The sequence below is a fragment of the Rhododendron vialii genome, chromosome 6a (assembly GCF_030253575.1).
Source record: "Rhododendron vialii isolate Sample 1 chromosome 6a, ASM3025357v1".
In the NCBI taxonomy this organism is placed as follows: Eukaryota; Viridiplantae; Streptophyta; class Magnoliopsida; order Ericales; family Ericaceae; genus Rhododendron; species Rhododendron vialii.
Genome location: NC_080562.1, coordinates 34,972,997 through 34,998,383, shown reverse-complemented (window position 1 = coordinate 34,998,383; position 25,387 = coordinate 34,972,997). Strand labels below are relative to the sequence as shown.

General features: G+C 37.9%; 3 protein-coding genes, 1 long non-coding RNA gene and 1 other non-coding gene across 8 annotated transcripts; 2 read left to right on the top strand and 3 right to left on the bottom strand.

Annotated features, from left to right (window-relative positions):
- Nucleotides 1-905: 905 nt before the first annotated feature.
- LOC131329523 (probable serine/threonine-protein kinase WNK11) lies at nucleotides 906-3,704 on the top strand. Of its 4 annotated transcripts, XM_058362685.1 has the most exons (4): nucleotides 960-1,042; nucleotides 1,510-1,710; nucleotides 2,096-2,739; nucleotides 3,178-3,704. In XM_058362685.1, the coding sequence occupies exons 2-4, from the start codon at nucleotides 1,686-1,688 to the stop codon at nucleotides 3,565-3,567; spliced, it is 1,059 nt and encodes a 352-aa protein (XP_058218668.1). In that variant the 5' UTR covers nucleotides 960-1,042; nucleotides 1,510-1,685; the 3' UTR covers nucleotides 3,568-3,704. The 4 variants fall into 4 exon arrangements, with proteins under 4 accessions (XP_058218671.1, XP_058218670.1, XP_058218668.1 ...); XM_058362688.1 differs by lacking the exon at nucleotides 1,510-1,710 and having other exon boundaries at nucleotides 906-1,042; XM_058362687.1 differs by lacking the exon at nucleotides 1,510-1,710 and having other exon boundaries at nucleotides 908-1,042; nucleotides 2,155-2,739.
- A 546-nt stretch (nucleotides 3,705-4,250) lies between these two features.
- On the bottom strand, nucleotides 4,251-7,092 carry LOC131329524 (thymidine kinase a). The gene is made up of 4 exons (XM_058362689.1): nucleotides 6,779-7,092; nucleotides 5,675-5,819; nucleotides 4,901-5,022; nucleotides 4,251-4,688 (listed from the first exon to the last, which is right to left on the bottom strand). Exons 1-4 carry the CDS (start codon nucleotides 6,949-6,951, stop codon nucleotides 4,412-4,414), a joined length of 717 nt encoding a protein of 238 aa, XP_058218672.1. The 5' UTR covers nucleotides 6,952-7,092; the 3' UTR covers nucleotides 4,251-4,411.
- A 7,648-nt stretch (nucleotides 7,093-14,740) lies between these two features.
- On the top strand, nucleotides 14,741-20,474 carry LOC131329425 (heterogeneous nuclear ribonucleoprotein 1-like). The gene is made up of 5 exons (XM_058362526.1): nucleotides 14,741-15,019; nucleotides 15,122-15,251; nucleotides 15,509-15,734; nucleotides 16,373-17,558; nucleotides 19,898-20,474. The coding sequence occupies exons 3-5, from the start codon at nucleotides 15,513-15,515 to the stop codon at nucleotides 19,909-19,911; spliced, it is 1,422 nt and encodes a 473-aa protein (XP_058218509.1). The 5' UTR covers nucleotides 14,741-15,019; nucleotides 15,122-15,251; nucleotides 15,509-15,512; the 3' UTR covers nucleotides 19,912-20,474.
- Nucleotides 20,475-24,353: 3,879 nt separating this feature from the next.
- LOC131329564 (uncharacterized) lies at nucleotides 24,354-24,723 on the bottom strand. Its single transcript, XR_009200794.1, has 2 exons — nucleotides 24,612-24,723; nucleotides 24,354-24,574 (listed from the first exon to the last, which is right to left on the bottom strand). It is a non-coding gene; the product is annotated as an uncharacterized LOC131329564 (long non-coding RNA).
- A 45-nt stretch (nucleotides 24,724-24,768) lies between these two features.
- Nucleotides 24,769-24,984, bottom strand: LOC131331675 (small nucleolar RNA U3). Its single transcript, XR_009201477.1, has one exon. It is a non-coding gene; the product is annotated as a small nucleolar RNA U3 (small nucleolar RNA).
- Nucleotides 24,985-25,387: the final 403 nt, after the last annotated feature.

Below are 25,387 nucleotides of genomic sequence, written 5' to 3'. Positions count from 1 at the left end.
ATTCAAAATGTTCGGCGAAATCCCCAGAAGTTTGGACTAATAATAACAAGGTGCCTGTTTGACCGTTGCCTTGTTTTCTTCCGTGTTAATGGAAGCTCTACAAACTCAACTTTAGAATACTTTTGCATACACAGCTTTTTTTTAAAAATAAAATAAAATACTCTCTCCGTCTCTGAAAGTTAGTTCCGTGCAAAAAGACGTACAATTTTTGGAGAAGCTCAATGAATTTTTTAATTTGGTGTTAAGAAATTTTTAAAATTATGTACGGAAGATCAGTTTTTTTAATTCCAGAAATTGCATGTCTTTTTGTGGAGAACGAAGGCTCTATTTGGAACCTAAGAAAAAGAAAACAAAATGGATGGAAAATGAGAAAAAAATTTACTGTACTATTTACTAAACTTGAAATTTTTATTTTCTCTCTCTTTCTCTTCCAACTAAACAATAGAAAGAATTTTTTTTTAATTTTCCTTTTTTTTCTTTCTTTTCCTTAAGTTCCAAACAGAGCCTAACTTTTTGGGACGAAATGGGTATATTTTAGAATAATTATTTTTACGCCATCTGCATCTATATTAGTATGCCTTCTTAAATTTTTGTCATGCGAGCTAACAATATCATCATTTTACTTATTCAATGTTTGTCTAAATAAAAATTACTACAAGAAAGTTTGCAAACTAATTACTTCGTTCTTCAACGATAGCTCACTACAAAAGGACGTGTAATTTTCAGTTTAGAAAATAAAGCACTTCTTGTGCATAATTTATTCTCACCAAATTAAAGAATTACTATAATTAATTTTTTAATTTGGTCTCCCAAAATTAAAGAATTAATGTGGTATCTACTAAACTTGCAAATGCAGAAAAGTTAAGAAAAGTGAAACCCTTTGAAGGTAAATCACTTCACGCGGCCCTTTAAATACCGGCTCTTAACTGTTACTCTCCCCGCCATTTCCTCTCTCTCTCTCTCTCCCTCTCTCTCTCATGCTTGTGATTCTCTCTCGCTCTGGTCAGCGTCTCAGATAAATCTCCGACTTCGCGGTCTAAAGGTACCTCATATTGTATCTGTGTTTTCACTAATCGTTCACAATTTTAGAAATTGAAACCCTAGTCTATAACTTTCTACTACCAGAGAGCTTACATCATTCTTATATTGTGGTTGCTTGTCGATGACTATAGTTTTCTCTTATTTAATCCGATTGAAGAATTGGAACTTAAAAGCCCTAACTGGTGAGATTTGTTTTCTTGAAACTTTTTTTGTATCAGCTGTAAGAATCCTGTTTATCGTTGATTTCTTTTCATATTTGGTCGACTGAAGTAGTCTTTCCGTATTTGTTAACTAACCGGACTAGCTTAGTTGGCACTTCGTACACTCCAAATTATGAAGGTCAAACCTTGCCAAAGCAGTCTTTCCCTTGATAGAGAGTAGGTCTTTGTTGGTTTATTTATTTTTTCTTTCCTGCTGTTATATTATTTCATGGTTTGGTTGTTGTCCGTGTTGTTGTATTTCTTGGAGGATTCCAAACTTCCAACCTAAAACCAATTATCAAAGCTAGATCTTGGATGGCCTAACTTCACGTGCTCAAGTCTCTGTGCCCAAGTCAATCGCCTCACCTCATCAATTCATATCTCCACGTGCATCTGGGCTGCACGTGAGGGTCGCCTCACCTCACCTCATCAGTTTCTACCTCCATGTGCATCCGGACTGCACGTGAGGGTGCGTGTTAGACTTTATCCTACATCACTTGCCTAAGCCATCCAAGCGTGGTTAATCTAATCTAGAGGTTACTCCACCTATTGTCAATTGGTTTTAGGTTGGAATCCTCCAAGAAATCTAACACATGTTGGGATTGGTATAGTTGTTGCAAACTCTGACAGAGTTGTCGTAAATCTCATTGTTGTAGACTTGTAGTTCTCGTGGTCTATGCAAATAATCAACTACAAACTGGCAAAGAAAAAAAAAGGGATTTGTCTTGTGTAGATAATCCTATTTTGTTTTGTTTCATGCTGATTTCTTCTTGCACTGGTGTCGGTGGCTTTTGCAATTTCCAACTCTCCTTTTTCAAATTCAACCCCTGATCTCAAATTTTACTTATTTACAGATTCAACTTGGGCGCTCTTGTTCTTCAGTTGTGATCTGATTCGAGATTTTTGTCATCAGGAATTTTATTTCTTTCCCTTAGTGTTTGCCTGGTATTTTTTTCCCACTCCTGGGATTATTCCTGAAAGACGTACATTGGATATGTTGTCTGAAAGTCCTGATTCGTCTGATCAAGACAAAGAACCATTTGTTGAAGTTGATCCATCCGGAAGGTTTGGGCGGTACAGCGACCTCCTTGGTGCTGGTGCTGTCAAGAAAGTTTACAGGGCATTTGATCAATGGGAAGGAATAGACGTGGCATGGAATCAGGTTCAGTTAGGGAGGTTTAGTAATGATCCCTCTGTCATCAAGAGGCTTCAGGCAGAGATTGCTTTGCTGAAGTCATTGAAGAATGAGTACATTATTGTTCTCTATAGTTTTTGGAGGGACGATGAGCATTACACCCTTAATTTCATCACTGAAGCATGCACTTCCGGGAATCTTAGGGATTACAGGAAGAAGCATTGCCATGTGTCAATGAAGGCATTGAGGAAGTGGTCGAGACAGATACTCAAGGGTTTGGATTATCTCCATACCCATAATCCTTGCATCATTCACAGAGACCTCAACTGCAGTAATATTTTCATCAACGGAAACATCGGAAAGGTTTGTTTTTCTCTTTCAACTTAATGAAACCTAGTTTGGTTGCTAAGTATGTGGGCGAATATAAAATTCTGAAGTAGTATCTCTTGCTGTTTTTCTAGTTGTAATTGACAACTAAAATGAAATTCTATTTTTTCAAGAAAATGCTGACCACAGCCTACTAAGTTATAGGGAAATATATGAAAGTGAATTGAAATGCTTAAAATGTATATGAAGTTCTAAATTTGTAGCACTACCTACCACTTAAAAACCGTTAGTGAGTGGTTGTTACTTGTTTGCATGGCCATTTTTTCAATCGCAAACGACTGTTACTAGAAGTAATTAGTGGCTACAACAAACAGAAGGGAAGTGAAGTCATGGGGTACCTTAGCTTAGCGTAGTTCTGTCGTCGTATTGCTTTTCTGATGTCAGGAGCTAAATTGGATCTGATTTGACGTGTAGGTCAAGATTGGTGATCTAGGCTTGGCAGCTATAGTAGATGAAACCCATCATGCACATTCAGTATTGGGGACACCAGAGTACATGGCACCGGAACTGTATGAGGAAGATTACACTGAGTTAGTGGACATTTACTCGTTTGGAATGTGCATGCTCGAAATGGCAACCCTGGAGATACCATATAGCGAGTGTGATAGTATAGCCAAGATATACAAGAAGGTGACAGCAGGAGTAAAGCCGCAAGCCTTGAAGAAAGTCAGTGATCCGGAATTGAAGGCCTTCATTGAGAAATGCATTGGCCAGCCCAGGGCAAGACCCTCTGCTGCTGAACTTATAAAGGACCCATTCCTGTCTGAGTATGATGAGGAGGAGGTTCCAATTTCCAAATTCTGAGGTGAAGTTTCAGGATGCAGCCATTATGTTTTCCAGCAACTACATACCGTGTTCTTTCTTTCTTTTTTTGGTTCCCTGTAGGCCCTGCTTGTGTTGAAGGTGTTAGTGATAATAATGACAACCTCATTTCTGTTTCATTTAGTATTTCGATATAGTTGCTTCTGATCCAATACATCCAATCCAAGTGATACTGGGAAGGTGAATTTGGATTGAGTATGTCCTAACACAGATCTCTTCACATAGTTAATGATATTTTTTTTTAAGATCGATACTTGCATTGTCATTGTCTTCCAAAGATCTGGGAGAACATTTTCAAATGAATCACATTGTCCCCTCATCTATCCAATCTGCATGCATCTGTTAAAATCCCCCATCCTATTCTAGCTTGTTGGTAGCATTTTCTTAAGAAAAAAGCAAATCCTCAAATTAACTGTTTCCATCTTTCTGTCAAGACGCTAATTTTACCAAAATTATACTTTTTATCCAGATAGGAGTCCATGTAAGCATTGCAATGTTTCATGCCTTCAGAGGAAATCTGCAAGTCTGATCAAATTTTTGATAACTTAAGGCAGTCATGCATGTTTCATTTGGTATTCTGGATAGTCTCAAACTAGCCGCATTCCTGCCTTTTTCTACCTTTTTTCGTACATTAAGTTCTAAGGCAAAACTGCTCAAGTGCCAAATACAAATAATACTGCAAGCAGCCAAGTTTCTTCTATAAACATATGCAAAGGCTAAACTTTAAACAAGCATCAGAAAACCCAAACTCTACTTGTTTTTCCAGACAGCTGATTAAAATACATAGAAGCCAAAAGAAATGTAAAGATGTGAAGTAGAGATAACACTAAACAACTGCAACTTCCTCCATGTGAGAGTCACTCTGAATTTTGCTATAAGGTTTCAAGACATTCTGCACTGCTACCACAACAGCTTGTCCATTGACATAGTGCTGGCGGCAAACAGGCATATAGACATTAGAACCACCAATCAATTCTGTCTCTGTCTCTCCGGTCTTCCGTAGGGTGAAAAATGCCCGCTTGCCACAAAGCTCACATCGAGCTGTCAGCTTGGTTATGGAATCAGCAATGGGAATTATATCGAGCACTGAACCAAAGCTCCTTCTGCAACAAACATTTGATTACACATAAAAATACGTATCATAGAGATATGACCACCATTTTTAGTAGTGAAGCTGGAACTAGAGATGTGTTATACAGTAGCAACCAAAAGGCAGTACATCTTTAAAATAGGACCATTTTTTTGAATGAAACAAGCAGACACAAATTTTCGTCTCAAGACAGGAAAAGGAAGGAAATGGATTTGTAAGCAGAACCTCAGGTAGTCCCCGTCCAGCCCGGCAATTACTATGGTTTTTCCATCAAGATCAGCTGCTTTGCAGCAGAAATCATAAAGGTCATCAAAGAACTGAGCTTCATCAATGCCAATCACATCCAACTGCCATCAATTACCAATATTTAGAAGACAATTAGAAAGCAAAAACAGTGCAAACTCTCTTATTCTAATGTTTCTAGTCTCATACAACAATGGAGCTCATTGCAACAAGAGTTGCTACCACAGTTGCTACCACACTAAAAGAAATGTTCATATGGTGAAATTTTTTTGTATGCTTTGAGACAGCACCTCAAAGCAAACCAACTTGACTCTTCTTCAAAATCAAAAGACTTTCTAATCAGATAATGTACTTTAAAAGCCTATAGATTCCTGTCATGCAATTTCAGGCAACCTACATTGTTAAAAGCCCCATCCAGATATATAAACCTCCAATTTCACCCATAAAGCGAAAATTCAGATTGTACTTATCATTCGTCAAACAAGGTAGCTAAAATTCAGAGGGAAGTTACCACCCATCAAACCATTGATTGTTTTCTCACAGCCCAATAATTTTTCCAGTTGCCAATAATTCAACCCTTGATCTCCTATATGCTATAGCTACCAACACCAATAAATACAAAAATTAACTGACAAATATTACCATCTCACTCTGCTAGTAATGGAGCCACCTAGCCATAGGACAACTTGGACTAATAGACTCACTAGTAAGAAAAAAAGAAGACAAACCAAATCAAATTGTTCAACTTTGAAATACCTTGTCATATGCGTCAGCTCCAAATTTCTGCCTAAATGACATCAGATTAGGCAAAGCCCAACATGGGAATTTTGCCCCATCATGTGTCACCACTGAGTTAATTGCATATCTTGTATCCTTGCTTGACTTTATCATGGCAACACTTCTGCAAATGCATGGTTGGCAATGAATATATTAAAATCAAGTAAAAGGCTCTATGCATCCAATACAACTTAAGGCTGTCTAAATCATCAATTTGAGGAGGAAAAAGACAGAACAGGAAAATGAAGTGGAACCAAATTTTTCTCTCTTTTTGCCCAAGATTAGAATAAGGAAAACATTAATATGCAATCCACGAGAAAAACCTTTTACGGTTTGTTATCTATAAAATCAATCTGTGTTAGTAATTCCAGTTCAAATCAAGGATCGGATGAAAGATTAGCAAATCACAAACATAATGTAAGTCATTGCCCTTCAAAAACTTCAGGTGTGCTTCTTCCCATTTTTGTACTTTCTCTTGACCAATTCCTTGATCCAAACAACATTAACAAATATGCTTATCAAAAACATTCTTATGTGCATTACTGATAAGATTGGTATTACGAGAATGTCCCCAATCCTTGCTCTTTTTCCAATTTAGAACCAAAACTGAGTAAAAGCTTCTAAACTCACCAATTTTCAACTCATCCTCATCATAAATTGAGTTTTACTCAAAATCTAACTCAAATCAAGGGAGACTCAAATTTTTCCTCATATTACAAGGTCATTTCTCCCTTCTAAAATTCAACTCTATGCCATCAATGAACCATTTAGTCATTTACTAAAAAATTAGCTTAGATCTGGGTTTGGGTTTGCCCATTGGAATACTTGATACCAAATGAAACTTCTACTCAAACTTGAGCAAAGGCTAGAGACCTTCTGAATAATTCCATTAATTCTTATGACAAACGTGAGATCCAAAAACAGGCTATATTCTTTTCACCATCTGAAATTAATCAGAATTACAATTTCTTAACCACACAACAGACATCCAATAGTCCTGAAAACAACCCGAAAGAAACGGTAATTCATGACAAATCAAACCTTCACAAATCAGGGCACTTAAAAATTAAACCAACCAAGTACCTGCCACTGTTGCTCTCAGCTTTCACTCTACGAAGAAGAGCTGTGGTTTTCCCAGCGAACATTGGCCCCACAATGACATGAACCTCACCGGAAGCATGGTGGGACAGGCCCACCCGATCACCACCTCCGTCGCCTGATGTGGCCAAAGAGAGTGGGGATTTGAAGGAAGACATTGGTGGGTATTAGAGAGAGAGGAGGAAGCCGGGTTTAGTGGAGATGAGGGTTTGAAGGAAATTGGGGAGGAGTGAGATGGGAAGCTTGGGAGGGAAGCTGAGAGCAAGAAATTCATGACGGGTTAAATTGTATATATAGGTGAGGGTGAATTTTGTATGGGTTTGAATTTAAGAATTTGAATTGGTGAGGGTTTTGAAATTGGAGGGAATGGGCTTCTTTTTGAGGATTTTGGATTTGGGGTTTTGGAGGGAGAGAGAGAGAGAGAGGGGCGCCTTTCTGTACTGCGTCTGCATGTGAAGGAGGAGCTGGGATACTGTGTGACGCGTTATTTTGTATAGCTCGAGCGGTCCCGTTTGGGGCTGCAACGCGCAGTTCGCGGGGCGGGGATCTCTACTTGATGATCTGATTCGTCCACGCCAAAGTATAAGTTGGGAGTGATTTTTGCACTCTTTTTTTTTGTTTTTTTATGAACGCACTCTCCCTTTGGTCTTTTGAACCCCACCATCCGTATCGACGGGGTACCGCCAGAAACACAGAGCCCATTCCGGATTGCGCATAGATGATCCAAGCCATTTAATAATTTCAAAAAAAACTGAGTGGATTCAGTGAGAATCAGTTCAATCCGATATGTGTACGTACTCGATCCAATCTTTTATTTTTTCATTCAGATTTCAAGACAAAATCTAAATGAAAAAAAAAAAAGATTGGATCAAGTTCCTATGCATATTGAATTGAGCTGATTCCAAAAGGGCCCACTCGATTTTTTCAAAAAAAAATATTTAACGGTTCAGATTATCTGTGCGGGACCTGGAGTGGTCTCGTGTTCCTATTAATACCTAGTCGGATCAGTTCCCTTAAAATTTCTGTTGTCTTTTAGCTATGTAAAATACAATATTGCCCTTAAATGTGCCAAAAAATGAGATTATTAACGAATAATATTGTAACTTCACATGAACGATGACAAACGTAGAAGTGTGATAGTAAAAAAAAAGGCGCAGAAATCACTCCTAATATATTGCTCTCCATTTTGTTGAGTTAAATATGCTCCGTACCAGAATGTGTGGACGGCTGGACGATACAATCTCAGTCGGACCACTTTTTATGTGTGGTAAGAAGTGATAGCGGACGGCTGGACGCTTGGGACTGGGGAGCTGCTGTCCCTTGAAGGGACAACAGCGTGATGTCCTGGCTAAGGGGGTCCTGTTCTGGTCTTGTTTCGATAATCGAAAACGTTCACTTCGTAGAGCTCGTCAAGTTAACAAGTATGTAAGAAATCAATTTGATTGAATATCATTAAGTGCTTGATCGGAACATATATAACTTGTTAATAATGGGTTTTAGTAGATTTGATCCCGTGTTTCGGATCCATTCTTTTCAAGACAAAAAGGAATTAGGCACTAAATGATATCCGATTAAGCTAATTTTTAACATACTTGTTCAACTCGACGAACTCTGCAAAGTGAACGTTTCCGATCATTGGAACGACATTAGAGTACGGCCCCCTTGGCCGAGACAGCAGGTTGTCGTCCCTTAAAAGGACAGCAGCTCCCCCAACTCTTGGACACTTGTGGTATGCCGTATGCATGCCACAAGCCGCCCGGAATCACTTTTTTTGGATGGTAATTGTAGGGTATTCCAGATTAACTTGCACGCATTTTAAATTAATTTTTATAGCTCCTCTCACAGTCATTTTACACGTTCATGCATGAGATGAAGTGATCCCAAAAGTTATTGGCATAGAGACGCCAATTAACTTCTCTCTAGCTATCGTTGTTTTAGCTCCCTTTGTTTGGTATCCAAGTCTTTTTAGGAACGCTGCTACAGGTACAACAGATGATGTACAGTAGCCGCGCACAGACCATTTTTGTGCTCGTTGCCTAAATTTTGAAGCAAAGTTAGATAATTCGTAAACACCCTATCCGATATCAAATTGAGGTAATTTTTTACAGGGATCATAAACGAAATATTTTGAACAAAATGAGCGGTTTCGATCATCTTTATGGGACCCGAAACGGGCACGAAATGGTTTGTGCGCGGCTGCTGTACAACATCTGCTGTACCCGTAGCTTTACTGTCTTTTTAATGTGTTTTTGTTAAGTTTTGGTGTCGGTCTTTCAGTTTGCTTTGGAATTTCGCTTGGTTTGGAGTTTTTGTTTAGGTATTTGGGTGTTTTTTTAGTCAGGTTTTTCTCATGATTTTGGTGTTTTGGTAGGCGTCTTGTCGTCCTCTTTCGATGGTTTTGGGTGGCTTATGCCGGCGTACCCATGTTCCGTTTAGTCTCTGTAAAATGGAAGCATTTGAGAAATAAAGTTTGCATACGAAAATTGCATGAAATGCCGAAAAGAAGAGGACTCCAAAATTGGTTGTTCTCTCTCGTCGTTGCATTAATTATAATTGATGAGAGTGGGGAACTGGCTGGATGCATGGGACCAATCTTGTGTTTGGTTGGATAGTCTAGCGTTAGATGGGTTGGTTGTGCCTAATTGAAAATTGACCAAGACCTTGAAAGAATCGGGATAACCTCCTCTCCTCTTCACAGATGTTTAATTACAATGACCGGAAGTCCGGCCAGCTTATCCGTACCTTGACTAATTTCGGAATTCTGAAATTAATTATCAGACAAAAACTCCCTCTTCATATTTCATCCTTTCATACCCTTGCAAACTTTATTTTGTGGAGCTAGCTAGCCTCTCCGGTTTTAGAATCGTAAGACAAACCATCCATCTCGTAAAACTCGAAACGAGTAACATGTTAGCGAAGAAATAGTTCGAATCAATACCATATACGTCGATAGACACGTAATTAAACAAAATCCATACAACAAATACAACTGTTCTTGAGTCCTAACTTTTGAATTTCTTCAACTCCTGTGCGTGCGTGTGTGTATATATATATTTTACTTTCCTTGTCGAGAATAACGTTAATCTTATACATATTGAACTAAAAAAAAAAAAAAAAAGTAGTCAAAATCTTTAGGATTAAATAATTTAGTCGACCTAGAGATCATTTGAGAAAATTACACAAATGGGACAATAATGTAACACACAACAGAGTGCCAACAATAGTGGAACAATTCATTGCTTTCTTGCTCTCTACTCTGGTGTTCCAAGCTACAACTACAAATCCTACCCCAATAATGACCTAAAACACATGCACTCAATAAAAGCTGAACCACTTCAAACGAAATGGAGTAGTAACCGCTCTCTGTCACTATTCTTTTGTCCCTTGTAGTAATACTATTTATATGCAGAATGAATATTGTTTGATAGAGATCTTGATGAGTTTTTTAAATGATGTTTTCAAGATCACCTTAAAGATTATAGATTGCAAGATATAATCAATTGAAAAGTAACACGGACTCCCAAAAGGGACTACAGAATTGGAACGAAAGGAGTAATGAATAGGTATCCACATGGATTACGTACGCAGAAATTAATTGTATTATTGGCAATCAATTAATATTGTACTAGCAGTTTGTTCATGAAGTATACCTCCTTCCTCGCGGCCGGTGACATACACGACCCATGATATTATGACTCTCACATGACTTTGTCGTTTCGGATTTCGCCGTCACTCTTAAAACTAATTGGTATTGAGAAGGGTTGTTCAATATGTCTTTTAAATGTAGGGGCATCATATCTACAGATTTGATTTTAGAGCGATCGCAAAATTAAGGATATTGTACGCACCACCAATTGGAGTAGAAAATGAGGTGCAAAATGAGAGGTGATTGTGGAAGTTCAACCGCAAGGGATGGGATTTCTACATCGAACCCTGTTAATCACATAGACATCTGTGCACAGGTTGTGCACAGATTTTCTTGTGGAACCTATCACGGGTCCCACACAAACGATTCAAGCCATTTATTAAATGTAAAATACTTCTTTTAATAGTCCTCGCAAAAAACCAACTCAATCTAATACCTATAGGTGTTTGATCCAATCATCTAAATTTTCATTCAAATTTTCGGATAATGAAAAGTTAGATGATTAGATCAAGCACCTATAAGTATCGGATTGAGCTAATTTTTTAGGATACTTATGAAAATATGTTTTACATTTAATGAACCGCTCGGATCATTTGTGTGGAACCCATGGTGGGCCCCACAACAAAATCTCTGCACAGATTGTCTACGTGGATAGATTTATTGGCCTTGTTCGTTTAGCACATTTGGGTATTTTAGTTTTGGTAGTGGGTAGAGAGAGAAATAGGGTAATGATTGAAGAGAGAAATAATCAGTGGAGAGAAATAGAGAGAAAAATGAAATTAATAATTGGAGAAATAAGGTAATGATTGAAGAAAGATATAGGGTAATGATTGAAAAACAAAGTTAAAACAAAGAAAATATGCTAAACGAACAAGGCCATTGTTTCTAGATCAAGGGATATGATGAGCAAAGAAAATATGTATCCGAACTAATATACGTATCCATTTTATCTATCTACGTTAATTTTTTTTTTTAGATAACTAGTCTCCGGCTCAACTTGCATGTATCTTGTCTAATAATTAGGCGGGCAATCCCGACCCCAACCCTCCTGCTTTTTTATGTGTGTATGCGTACGGATGTTCCTCTCTTTTTTTTCAAACAAAAAGGAAAGAAAGAAGAGAATGCATGAAAAGCGTGCATCTTGCCATGATCACAAGGGGCGGAGGTATGTTGGGGCCAGGCGAGGCTAAAATAATTGAAATCATATACAAATGCATTGTACCAATCAAAAAAGATATGTACAAATGCATTGTATTAGAAAAAGACTCTAAGCAATAATAAAAGTACATCTAGATAAAAATAAATCTATTAAGTCGGCTTCCTCAGAAAGACAGACAGAAATCTTGACTTCTTCGGTCACTCTGATGCAATTAACCGCAATGTATGTACCCCCACTGACCTAAGCCAGAAGCCAGATCGAAAAAAAAACTAGCTACTGTACTAACACAAATGGCATGCATTAATGCTTAATCATGCTTCGTATATTAAACATGAAAACATACATTGTACTTTTAGTACTTAAGAAGAAGAAAGACAACATGAAAACATACATGGCCTTCTGACTTCTGAGGTTTAGACTACTCCATGTCTGCCTATATCTTACAGTATTTGATTCACTAAGGGCTAGTCCAGCCTATGGCCATGGTTTTTGTCAAATCTCTCTCACTCTCTCTCAAATCTCAATCCTTTACAACCACCATGCGTAGCTAGTAACCTATATATATATATATATATATATATATGCGTACAAAATTACATAGCAGTCCTCATATATACTGCTCCCATTTCTAGTGCATGTAAACAAATAAGGAATACCCAAAAATAATAAACCATTGAACTCCCAATCCCTAATTTTATTACTCCCCATACTAATTTGTTTTGCCACTTCTAGACTTTTGCTCTTCTCAAATTGTTCAGATGAGGCAAATACCCTTTTTGCCTTGTTTTTTTTTTTTTTTAAAAATATAAATAGTAACTTTTCAAAAAAGTTGAAAGGTAAATATTAAAAAGTTGAATTTTTTTTTTTTTTTTTGAAAGGCGAAAAAGTTGAATTTTTCTAGATGCAACTGTTATGTTCTTCTTCTTTTTTTTTTAAACACGAAAAATATAGAAATTTTATTGCTAAAACTACTCAGGGCCCAAGGCCCTAACATCTTTGAGTGCTAGAGAGGACAACCACGGGGGAAAATCATTCCTAACCTCGAACATGGATTGCTTAGCCATAGTTGGAGAAACAAATTAGGGTGAAATTAGTACGTAATGAATTAGAATACCATCAATCCCTCGCTAGCTATTACGATGGAAAATTAGACACGCCGTAATATCGGTCCATGAAATGATTCATGATATTTTAGGACAAAATTAATAATGGTCCCCGACCCATGTGACGCAAATGACCTTTCACTCAACCTTCTTCAAACATTGGAATGACTAAAATGCCCTTATACATCTACTTAAATACCCTTTATAGACTTATAGCACAGGGCATAGTGGTGATTAGATTTCGAGATACTAATGAAGAAAATTGGGGAAGTGACAGGAGGAGCCAGCTACCAAAGCACCTTTTCGTGGGGAGCACAAACAAAGATGCCTCAATTACCACATTATGCTGTAAAGTCCAAATTAGCCTAGGGTTTATTATTCTCTGTATTGTCCCACACCATAGTTTTTGGTGTGAAGCAGTTCTTAGCCGTTGTTTTTATGTCATGGTAATAGCCCAAGTGGAAACAATTACCCTATTATTAGTCTTATTTAGTTAATCATGTTGGGTCTAACATCTTCTTAATTTGATTACGCAATTGCAATTTAAGGTATTACAGTAATATTTTTTGGTTAAGCTCAAGTTGATAATTCAAAATTATATGTTCATGTATTTGTAGGATTTATATGCACATGATTGTTTTGACTTTGTGTATCTTGCAATGGACTTTAAATGTGATATATACATTAATTTTTATTAAATTGTTATTGTACGTACATGTTTACTTTTTTCAGAATAAAAATGAAGAAAGTTACGTTTATTCTTGAGTGTGACCATATGAGTTCTTGCTCATTAAGACCTAAAACTAGAGGAATACTAGACGGGGTGAGCCACGTCACGTACCATGATCCTTTAAGCAAATATCAAAAAATATTGATATAAAATGCATCTCCTATTTAAAGATTTAATCAAGAATCACTTGTTCGTCAAAGTCAGTGATTGTCTAGCACATATTTAAAGATTAAATCACTGTAAACAATGAAAAATGTGAAGAAGTTTTCAAAAGAAAATTTATTTATTGTGTCATATTGAATTTTTAAATTCGATAAAATGGTATCTCAAATTTTATTCTCAAAAACATTAAACGTGGCGCGATTCCATTTATTGTTATACCATTATCCCTTGTGGCACTACTTCTCTTTATTATCTCCATGAATTTTTATTATCAACATAAAATTTTTGAAAATTTAATAATGGACTTTATATATTTCGTAAAATAACAACTTAGCATGCCGTGCAATTACATACCGAAAAAATGTACTAGACCCATTTGTTATTAGTATCCATGATATCAAGATGAAAAATTAACATCAAAACAATAAAGCAATCACAACCGTGCATCGCCTATTTAAAGACTCAATCAAGAATCACTTGTTCGTCAAAGTCAGTGATTATCTTACACATATTTAAAGATTAAATCACCATAAACAATGGAAAATGTGAAGAAGTTTTCAAAAGAAAATTTATTTATTGTGTCATATTGAATTTTTAAATTCGATAAAGTAGTATCTCAAATTTTATTCTCAAGAACATTAAATGTGGTGTGATTTCATTTATTGTTATCTTACGATTATCCCTTGTGGCAAAACTTCTCTTTATTATCTCCATGAATTTTTATTATCAACACAATTTTTTTTGAAAATTTAATAATAAACTTTATATATTTCATAAAATAACAACTTAGCATGTCTTGCAATTACATATCGAAAAAATGTACTATACCCATTTGTTATTAGTATCCATGATATCAAGATGAAAAATTAACATCAAAACAATCCAGCAATAACAAAGGTTCATCGCAACATCTAGAAAATGCTTTGGAGAGAATCAGAAGAAACCATAATCCATGACTCATTGCAATGTCACTCAATCAGGCATACATGCCCACATACATATAGTAGGAGTATAAGGTAGGAATTGGAGAACAAGCAATCCTTCCATTTATTATATCAACCATGTTTCCCATATGTATTTTCTCTCACTACATTTTCCAACATAGGAATAAATAAAAAAACTGAATATTGTATCTATCGGTGTCATAGTACAAACATATAGATGTGAGACCATCCTTTCTTTTGACACAGATGACACATCCTTCCATTTCCATCTGTTTGGTCTTGTGAATTTACTTGTTTTGTAAATAGAAAGTAAAAAGGACGAGAAAGAAGAAGGAGAGAGAAACTAGGGGGGTGCCATATTGAGCAGGAAGAACAAACACGCCCACAGTTCTCCCAGTCCCTCCTCGTAGATCTTAGTGTTTCTCAAGATTTCTCATGTGGGTTTTCACTAATCCGGCGGTTTAGTCAAAATCTCGATCTGGGTATTGATGCTTTTGCCATTATCAGTGTGTTAGTGTTTGGAACTTGTTAATAAGTTTCTGGGATTGATTTCTTGGTTGGTTCTTTTGTATTTTTTTGTTCAGGGGTGTTGAATTCTCTGTGGATTGATCGCGGGTAGCATCGGATGTTTTCGGATTGAATCCGTGGATATCGAGGCGGCATCAGACAATCTTAACTTTTTTTTGTGGGCATCCTTTAGTAGTTTAAATTAAGGTATGATTGTTGTTGGTTGATTGGTTTTTACCTGCATTTGTGTTTGATGAGCTTGTATTCTAACTATGGATTCGTGAAAGGTTGAATTTTGATGAGTCTCCCACTTTCAGTGGTCTTATGTAGTACAGTAATAAAGATTGAATTGGCTGCAGAATTGGTGATCGGTCACAAGGATTTGATTTGAAGAACTGAGTAGCAATGATTCATGTTTGGTTGAAATTAGAACTTGTCTGAATGAAGTAATTCTCTCACTGTAGGAAAATGCAATCGGATCTTGGAAAATTATTCATTGGTGGAATCTCTTGGGACACAGACGAAGAGCGTTTGAAGGACTATTTTAGTGGTTATGGGGAAGTTTTGGAAGCAGTAATTATGAAGGATCGGAGCACAGGGCGTGCCCGTGGTTTTGGTTTTGTTGTCTTTGCTGACCCTGCAGTTGCAGAGAGAGTCATTAAGGAGAAACACATCGTTGATGGTCGGATGGTAAGTGCTGGAGACATTAGTCCATTTATTGCCAAGGCATCTTTTTCCATTTTACATGAAAAGAGGGGAATAAGGAGTTATCTTCATATATGAGTCTAATGTTGCAAAGTTTGGTTATTTCCATAATGTAGTCAATTCAATTTCACTTTGAGCTCAAAAAATGATTGCATTAGTCTGAAATCCTAATGTAGCAATTGCATTTAGCACAAAAAGAAAAATAGTAGAAATAGCATTTGCATCATTGGAGCGACATTGCTTAAATCTATAATTTCTAGCACCATTCCTATCTTATTTTTTTCCGAAAGGCGAAATAGCACTATTCAAAAGCTAAAATAGGCCAATAGCTGGTCAGTTAGCTACTGAACCTTGGAGATGCTTATCTCTTTGCATTGTGCTTGATTGGGGGTGGGGGTGGTGGGGGAAGAGTTAAGACATCTTCATTCACGATTGTGATTTTGCTAAGTGTGGTTATTTTGGTAATGTAGTCAATTCAGTCTAAGTTTGAGCTACGAGTAGTTGTTGTCTTCTATTCCTTTTTCTGTTGCTCTTCCATGGTACAAAATTGAATAAGCAATGTTGCAGTTTTATTACATTAGGCTGTCTTTGAGTCTGGTATTCACCTGTGGTTCTTAAATCAGGTTGAGGCAAAGAAGGCTGTTCCAAGGGATGATCAGAGTACAGTGAGTAGAAGCAGTAGTAGCATTCAGGGTTCGCCTGGTCCAGGGCGCACAAGGAAGATTTTTGTGGGAGGTTTAGCTTCCACAGTCACAGAGACTGACTTCAAGATGTATTTTGAGCAGTTTGGGACCATCACGGATGTAGTGGTGATGTACGATCACAACACTCAGAGACCAAGAGGCTTTGGATTCATCACCTATGATTCGGAGGACGCTGTAGACAAAGTGTTGCTCAAAACCTTCCATGAGCTAAACGGAAAAATGGTTGAGGTCAAGCGTGCGGTCCCCAAAGAAATGTCACCAGGTCCTACCCGTAGCCCACTTGGTGGATATAACTACGGTTTGACTAGGAATAACTTCCTCAATGGCTACGGTCAAGGGTACTCTCCAAGTACAGTTGGTGCCTATGGTCTTAGAATGGATAGCAGATTCAGTCCGATCACCAGTGGTCGAAGTGGGTTTGCTCCATTTGGTACCGGTTATGGAATGGGTTTGAATTTTGAACCGGGGGTGAACCCAAATTTTGGGGGAAGTGCGAACCTCAATGGTGCATTAAGCTATGGGCCGGGGTTGAACCCCTATTTTATTGGTAATTCAAATAGATCCGGCAATCCAGTTGGGTATGATGGTGGGAACGGAGGAAACACTTCTTTTTTTAGCTCAGGGACTCGGAATTTTTGGGAGAATGGAGGGATTAATTATGGAACAAGCTCACCACGTTCAAGCGCCTATGCGGGTGGAAGGGGAAGCATTGGAGGAACCTTTGCCAATACTGGAATTAATTGGGGTTCTTCTCCGCTTTCACCCCAGGGCGGAGGTAATGCTGCTAGTGGGAATATTGGTTATGGGGGTGGCGATAACAACTATAGTTTGGCCGGGGGAGGGTATGGAAGAAATACTGCAACTAGTGGGCCCCTCTCATCATCGCATGCTGCAACAAATTATGGATATGATGGGGCTTTTGCAGACTTCTATGGTGGCGGCTCGGTTTATGGGGACCCTCCTACTTGGCGTTCAACAAACTCTGAAAGAGAGGGATCCAGTTCTTTTGGTTATGGGATTGGCAATGGAGCCTCTGATCTTCCCGGAGATAATACTCCTGGTTATATTGGTGGTTATAGCGTTACTAAGAGACAGACTAATAGAGGTAAATGACTGCAAACTAGTGTCTAATTCATCTTCATGCATTTTTTCTTTTTATGCGGAGTACTTTAGTTTACATAGCAAAAAGGCATATATACAAAACAAAGATGTTTCTCAGGACTTGGATTATGGAGGATCTGTGTAACTCTGCAGAGTGCAGATGATTTAGTGTCCCTTTAATGCCCTCGTTATGAGTTGCTTATGTCATGGACTTGGGGCTGCAAATATAGCTTTCCTTTAATAGTTGCTCGCCATATGAAACCATGACAGCTAATTGACTTTGTAGGGAAGTTCATCACAACCCACAACAAGAACTATGGGATGTCATTTGTTGGTTGAAGTTCTAAGCTCTAACCACTGTTTCTCGTCTTCTTTATGTTTAGTTGAGAGAATAGACCAATAGAAACTGTTGTGAACATCATAGTAGATGTAATGACATTGTGTGCAGGGATTCATTGTCAAGCTGAAATACTAGCTTCAAGAGGACATAGATGAAGAATGACTGAATATAGAGCGTGTTCGAACTTTTCTATTACGAACTTAACAACTCTAGTAAAAAACTGATAAAAGTGACAAATTTATTATCATGCCGACATGCAACTTCTTAGGATGGAGGGTTTCTTCCCTTCTTTTCACTATTCTTTTGGGTACAGAAGTAGCAGGAAATTTAGTTTCTTCAATATTCTTCCTTTCTCTTCTCTTCTTTTCACTATTCTTTTGGGTACAAAAGTTGTCATGGTTTCATACAAAACTCCATATAAGAACATGAAATTTAGTTTTGACAGCCAAGGAATCACACTTGCTAAGCTGGAGCATGGCGAGCTTTCCTAAATGACAAACAACCAAAGTATTTGTTTGCTTTGGACTGAAAAGTGATCAGCTAATGTAGTATTGTGTCAACTGACTTGAATGCTGTGATAAAGAGAGACACTTTAGCCCTAGCTATCCCTGATACCCAGACCTGTCAATAGCCGATGCTTTTCCAATATGGTGATGAGGTTCTGATTAGAGTGGTGGGATTAGCTTACCTGAGCGGTGTTCCCACAAATGAAAAGAGTTTATTAGAATCTTGGAAGTCCTAGTGGGGCTCATCAAGAGATTTGAGTCTGAGGCCATTGTCAGTAAATGAATAACGCTTGGCGTCGGGAATCCTTTTAGTGCTCTCTCTAATATTGGTTTTAAAGCCCAAACTGTGCCATTGAAGCAAACTTCCTAGCATTCTCACTTTGACACTATCCATGCTTCCTCCCTTTCCACTTCAATCATCGAAGGAGCTTTCTTTGTAGAAGCAAGAGTCATTGATCCGAGTCCTGACCTACAGCCACCTGATCTACGACCAACTTTAGGGGACCTGGGATCAATCTCCAACTGTAGCTTGGCCTTCGCTACCCTTATAGACTCGGTTAGGAATCTTTTTAACAAATGTCCCTTACTATATAAAGGGTTGTTTGTGTCCTCCAATAACATTCACAAATGTCCCTTACGACACAAAGGGGGTCCTAATTGTCACTAAGATGGATTGCTTTTATGCATAGAGTACGTAATTTTAAGTTCACTTCATGTGAATGTGAAGTTGACGTGAGAATTGTGTTAAATGGTGGATTGCTTTTATGCATGGAGTATGAAGTTTTAAGTTTGCCTCATGTGAATGTGAAGTTGATGTGAAAGTTGTATTAAAAGGTTTGCCTAGCTCTATTTCTCAATTTTTTAAATGTTGTTAAGTGATATAAGTTGAGTATGTGTGCTTCAATTTTTCAGGGACTTCCCAACTGCATATGGTTTGAAAAATTGTCATACTTTTAGGCTAGTATGCCACTCGAGTCTTGAAATATTAGTACTTGTAGAGAGCTTTCCAATGGCACACAGAGTGTTATAATTTCGAACTTAGAGGAATTTATGTACAAAAGAATGTTATTGTGAGGTTGACATAAATGTCAAACATTCCTTGTGAGCGTGTTTCAGTTACTACTAAATTAGTTTGACAAATATAGTTTTGCGTTAGCTCATGTGTTACTGGCATATTGTCAAAGCTTCTTTTGATAATAAAGTCATTCTCACGCAGAAGGGTTTCAGTTTAATACCCTATTCAGTCAAATGATCTTGAAGCTTGAGTTCACGTTAGGGTTAGCCCAGAGGCTCCAGACTACGAGTCTGCAATGCCATGCTTTTTATAGCTTTTCTGGTTAAATGTATGCTATTTGTAACCCATTGAAAGCTGCTTGTCTAATCTTTTGGCAAGAAATGCTACAATGTCATCTCAGGACATTTCCTTCTGAAGCATGATAGTAGATGTCCTGAATGCATCTCATGATACTTACTAGTTTATTTTCTCTCTTGTAACAGGTATTGCTGGCTAGGAGGACATGAGATATCAGTTATTTTAGTAGGTGAAGAAATTTGGTGTAGCTGGTGAACTGTGAATTTTGCACACTTCCTCGTGAATATCTCAGTTATAAGGTGGAAAGGAAATTCATTATCTTATCTAGAGCTAACCGGAGTGCCTGTTTTGAAGACCGAGTTTAGTGATAGAAGTTACGTGAGATTTTGTGTTAAGGATTGAGTTTTGAGTTACCATTCAGGTTTTATTTTTTTGGGTATTTGAGTGAGATGTAAAATCAGATTGCGGCGTATAGTCAGAAACGTATCATGCGTCCCTGTTGAGGCGTCGATGCACTAAAAAGATAGACTTTTATTTTGGGCTTAATTTCTAGATTTTCTCTGTTTCCTGCTGTAATGGTTTCTGCAAAGTTGCAGGTGTTATCAAGTAATCCCTTGTTTATGTTTTTCCCGTCATTGGGTCTTGTTTTTCCTCGGATTGTACCAGAGGTTGACATGTTGCGATTTACTAGTGTGAAACATTCAAGGGATATACCCGTCTAGGGTCCCCATGAATAAGTTGCTAAATTCTGATTCTTTTCCATATGGTATCTCCTAGTTGTCTTGATCTGGTTCTTTGAAGGGCTCATCACAATCCTGTTTTGTTCTTATTGTTAGCTGCTGTATAACTATCCTTGATCGGTTGGTTCTGACATTTGTTTTGGTTGCTAGAATACCAAATCCCAGAACACATTTTATACTTGCCGGAGGGCACAACTATCCCCAGTAGAATCATTCTGCAGCTTAAAGCTATTGCAGGTGGCATTGACAATACGCTGGACAACCATTTAAGATTGCATCTAGTAGGGATGTGTAGTCGTCGATTGGATATCAGTTTAGCTTACGGCCATTGCCATTGGTGGTTTTGTCGTCTGGACTCTGTTCTTAGTTTTCACTAAGGCGCTTTTTCATCTCTTTTTTCAGATGGCTATGTTCGGAACCCTTTTATGGATGATCATGTAATCGTATCCGTAGCTATTTATGATTTATCATTTTTGAAGGCTTTCAACATGCTTTTTTGACCAGAATGATTCTCGACATTTTGCCTGTGGTGTGAAACTTCTCGATTGTTCCCTTAATTTCTGGTAAGACTCAGCTCTAAGATTGCAATGATGGATTGAAGGGCTCTCTCTCTCTCTCTCTCATGCCCAGTGTAAACCGGCAAAGCATGCAGTAACCGAAGTAGAAGTTCTATGTTGGAATTCAATTTAGAACCATGATGGAGACACCTAAAGAGGAAACCATTTGTCCGTTTTCTACTTTATTATTGATGAAGGGCCTAAAGGGTACGTGAGAAAGAAACTGGAACTTGTCAATGGTCCAAAAGTTGGAAGTCGAAAATGGGATGGAAGTTGGAACCAATGGCCATGAACTTCACATCAGCTTTTACAGGCTGTAAGTTCTTGGGCTCTCTCACTTTTATTTTAAGCAACATCCAATTGATGTGTTAAGCAATAACCCGACAGAGTCATTGTTGCACTCTAAAAAAGGAAGCCTGCTCATGTCACTACCAGAAATTAAGTTCCCTTTTCCGGGAAATCTTTCGTTTCGAAGAAAATACAAACAGTCAAAATTTATGAACTACAGGATTAGCCAGATCAGATGTAAACTGTAAAATGTTGCATGGTGCTCGTATGTTGATATGATAACCAATAATGATCCAACAGGACGAGTACTAAAATGGTCGATATTAACTTTACTGAAGCCTGATGGTAATGGGTAGGGGGTCTTGTCATGGAGTGCAATAGATGCATTCGCTAGCTAAACATGCCATGATTCGTTATATCCAGTGTCCAGTTGCAGAAGCATCCCGGCTATTTTGTAGTTGTCTTCCAATCACAACACAAACTACACTTAGTGACCCTACCACTAGACATTAGCTGTTTTTTTTTTGTTATCATCCTGTATGATTGACTTATTATCTATGCAATGCAATTTCTTACCTTTTTAAACAAAAAAGAAGCTAAGAAGTGATCAACAATTTGATATCTTAGAAACTTCAACTAAAACACCTCCATCTACAAACACTTCATCGCCAATAATACCCAAACCTCTGATTTTTGGCTTGGAGAAGCTAACAAGGTGACTGAGGTAACCTACTTATCTCCAACCTGAAAGTAAGAAACAACTCAACCCAGTTATATGAAGAGTTTGCGAGAGTCATATGTCAACCACAATCTCATCCTTCTTGGGCATGTGGAGCTTTAGCTCCACTGCGAGATTGGATGCCATTACTGAGGCTAGAGCTTTGTCACCCCAAAGACCATGGGGACCTAAGTTCAGTTCTACATTTGGTTCCTATGCTTGAAAGTCGATACAGTAGGGGAGTGACAGAGAGATGGTAGATGAAATGCAGAACTTCCTCGCGCTGTATGATAACAGATGATGACCCAGGCTATACGTTCTTTCCCCCAGATTCAGTTCTTCAAACACAGGTACTTCTACTAATACATTCCAGCTTCTTCCAAGATGTTAATGACGGAGAGAGGCAGATGAGAATTATATTAAGTCTGGTAACCATTGACGTAAGTAACTGAGGTAAAGATAAGTAACTGAGGTAACCATTGACGTGGCACCACTGCCGGTAGGAGGAATCATTGTTCTTCCTGGAACTGCTGGGAGGGCCACTCATTGTTGGAGGTCTTGGGATGATATTAAATTGAGCAGGCATTGGAAGAGCACCCGGTGGTGCCATCATTGGTGGCATTCCTGGAGCAGGTGCAGAACCTGGGAACATAAACAGGGATCAATACAACATATCCTTAGCAAAATAAGATATAGGACTATCCAAAGCCATAACATCTAGGTTACATATGGACTCAGGTATGGGTGTCGGGTGTCGATATGTGTAAGTGTCGGATTCATCTGAATATGAATAGAAGGACACATAGAGATGCCATCTATACATATTTCTCAGTAGACTCCTTTATTTGGCAAATGGTATTTGCAAGGTGTCCTAAAACATTTCATGTGTGAATTAAGCACTTGATGCATAGTTAACCGTAAATTCATATATAACAGAATACGCTTGCTAGGTAACTAGAATGTCCTACATATAGCACTGCTAGGTTCCTTAATGGTGTTTGCAAGGTGTCCTAAAACATTTCATGTGTGAATTAAGCACTCGATGCATATTTCATGGAGCGTGTAGAGTTTTCTAACACTTCAGGGGAAGATCCAGTGCAAGTGACAGTCAGTTGGACAAAATCAGCTGGAGAATGGAATATATTACTGGATGAGAGGTAAAATTCTTGTTCCTTAGCCTACTCAGCATCCATATCTCACATTTCAGTGAGGCATCGAATTGTTCGGACATTGAGCCGGAGATTCTCATTGACAATCGAATTCTTTCCCCCACCGTTAATGATCTGCTTTGAAAGTGTCGTCGATAGGTAACTGGGGTTTTGGGTTATAGAAGAGGGTTTTGCCTTCTGAGACTTGGAGACAGCAGAGGAGTTACGCAGCGTTTCTGGTTGATGTGATTCCATTACAACTAACACACTTTTTGTAGCCAAAGAAGAGAAAATTTAAGAGTATCTTGAACCTCCAAACTCAAACCAAAAGTAGCAAAACACAAAAACCTTTGTAAGTTCTGCAATTCACCAAAGCCCTAGATATCCCTGCAATAAACTCAAGACTGTTGTATGTTGGATCCAATAGACACAATCTTGATGCAGTTACAACCTTTGAATTTGAGCCTTGAGCTTCGAGAGTCAAACGTGGATGCTCCTAGAAGCTAATAATGCTACGAACAACAAAAATTCTATGGACTCAAAAAAGTTTATCGGAAAATATTTCTGAAAGTGAAATTAATGATTGAGATTCACCTTGAGGTCCTACACATCAAAGTAAATTTGAATCACTGATTTCTCTTTGAAGACATTTTTGGGGTCTTAGCATTGATCCTGACATTCGTATCTCCATAGTCCATACACACTATGGAGGAGTAGCGAAGAATTAGTACTAAAAAGAAGAAGTGAAGAAATTTTAAGGCTTTGGAAATTAAGAAAAGAAAAGGAAAAGAATGGAAAATTAAAAAATTTTCCCTCTTATTGTTTGATTGGAAGAGAAAGTGAAAAGAAAATAACAATTTTAAATTAAAAAATGCTACTTGTATAACCGTTGTGTTGGTTGTGTGTGTAATTCTGACCGTCCAGATGTATTTGGATGGTCTAGATTTTAGAAAAACTCTTCCATGGATAAGTTTAACTTTTATGAGGAAGAATTTGAGCGAATCTTGACCATTCATTACAGTCATGGATGACTAGAGATTGGTTGTGTGTTGTGTTTTACACAACCGTTATGTGTGTAACACTTTTGTTTTAAATTTTGTAAATAGTAAATTTTTCTTCCTATTTTTCTTTCATTTTCTTCTCCTCTCCTTTACTTTCTTTTCTTTAGGTTCCAAACAGAGCCTAAATCCAGCGTATTCAGCTTAATGACCAATTGCCCCGAGAGAGAGAGAGAGAGAGAGAGAGAGAGAGAGAGAGAGAGCTAGGCAGCATTTGGCATGGAAGGGATAAAGTGAAGGATGAACATAGAATCCCCAACAAAATTCATATTTTAACCATCTCAACCTTTATACAGAAAAACTAACAGCAACAAATACTACTCCGGTCGGTAGTAATTAATTTTAGACTCCCACTCGCCGCTTCATCAAAATCAGACCCCGTTTTCTGACATTGCTGCCCCTAGGGTTTCTGTCCAAGTTCTTCATATCTTCGCCAAGGGAAAAGATTGCGAAAACTTCTCAGAAGTTTTTTCTTAGGGTTACCACCCAACAAAAAGAAGGGTTTGCAAGAAAACGTGAAAAAAAAGGAAAAAAAAAAGGGATGGGAGGTCTGTCAGAAAGCCGCACGACCATCCCCTGCCACCGTAGACGGCGGAGGAGAACGATCATCTACTGCTCTGGGCGCTGAAGACACCCAGAATTGTTAATCACGCTCTGATCGCGCGGACGTGTTTCATCCACCAGACTTGGGGTCCTGTCTCCTTAGTAATCAAGGATACAGATGTACGAGCCTATAGAACAGATCCTGTTCAAGTAAGGTCGTGCCCTTTCTCCCCGATGTTCGCTCAGAAATACTCTCTCTTCTCCTCTTCATTTGCCGGTGTGGGACTCCTCCAACCCGTTTTTATTTGAGCACCAAAACTCTATTTTGGAGAATTCATGTCTTCCTACCCATCTTCATTTGGGGTTTGCATTTTGGAGACTCAATTCTCATTCTTTATATTTGGAGAATCACCTCCCAAATAGAGACTTATCTCAATTTATCTCCTTCACTAATATTCTATTTACTTTTTTGTTAAAATTTCGTCAATTATATATAAATTTTACATTACACATCATTTTTATACAAAATTGGTATTATTGGAAAGACAATAATAATACCTTCAAAATGAGTCTAATATTAAGTATATGTAAATGCATTTTGAAATAATATCAAATGTAAATTC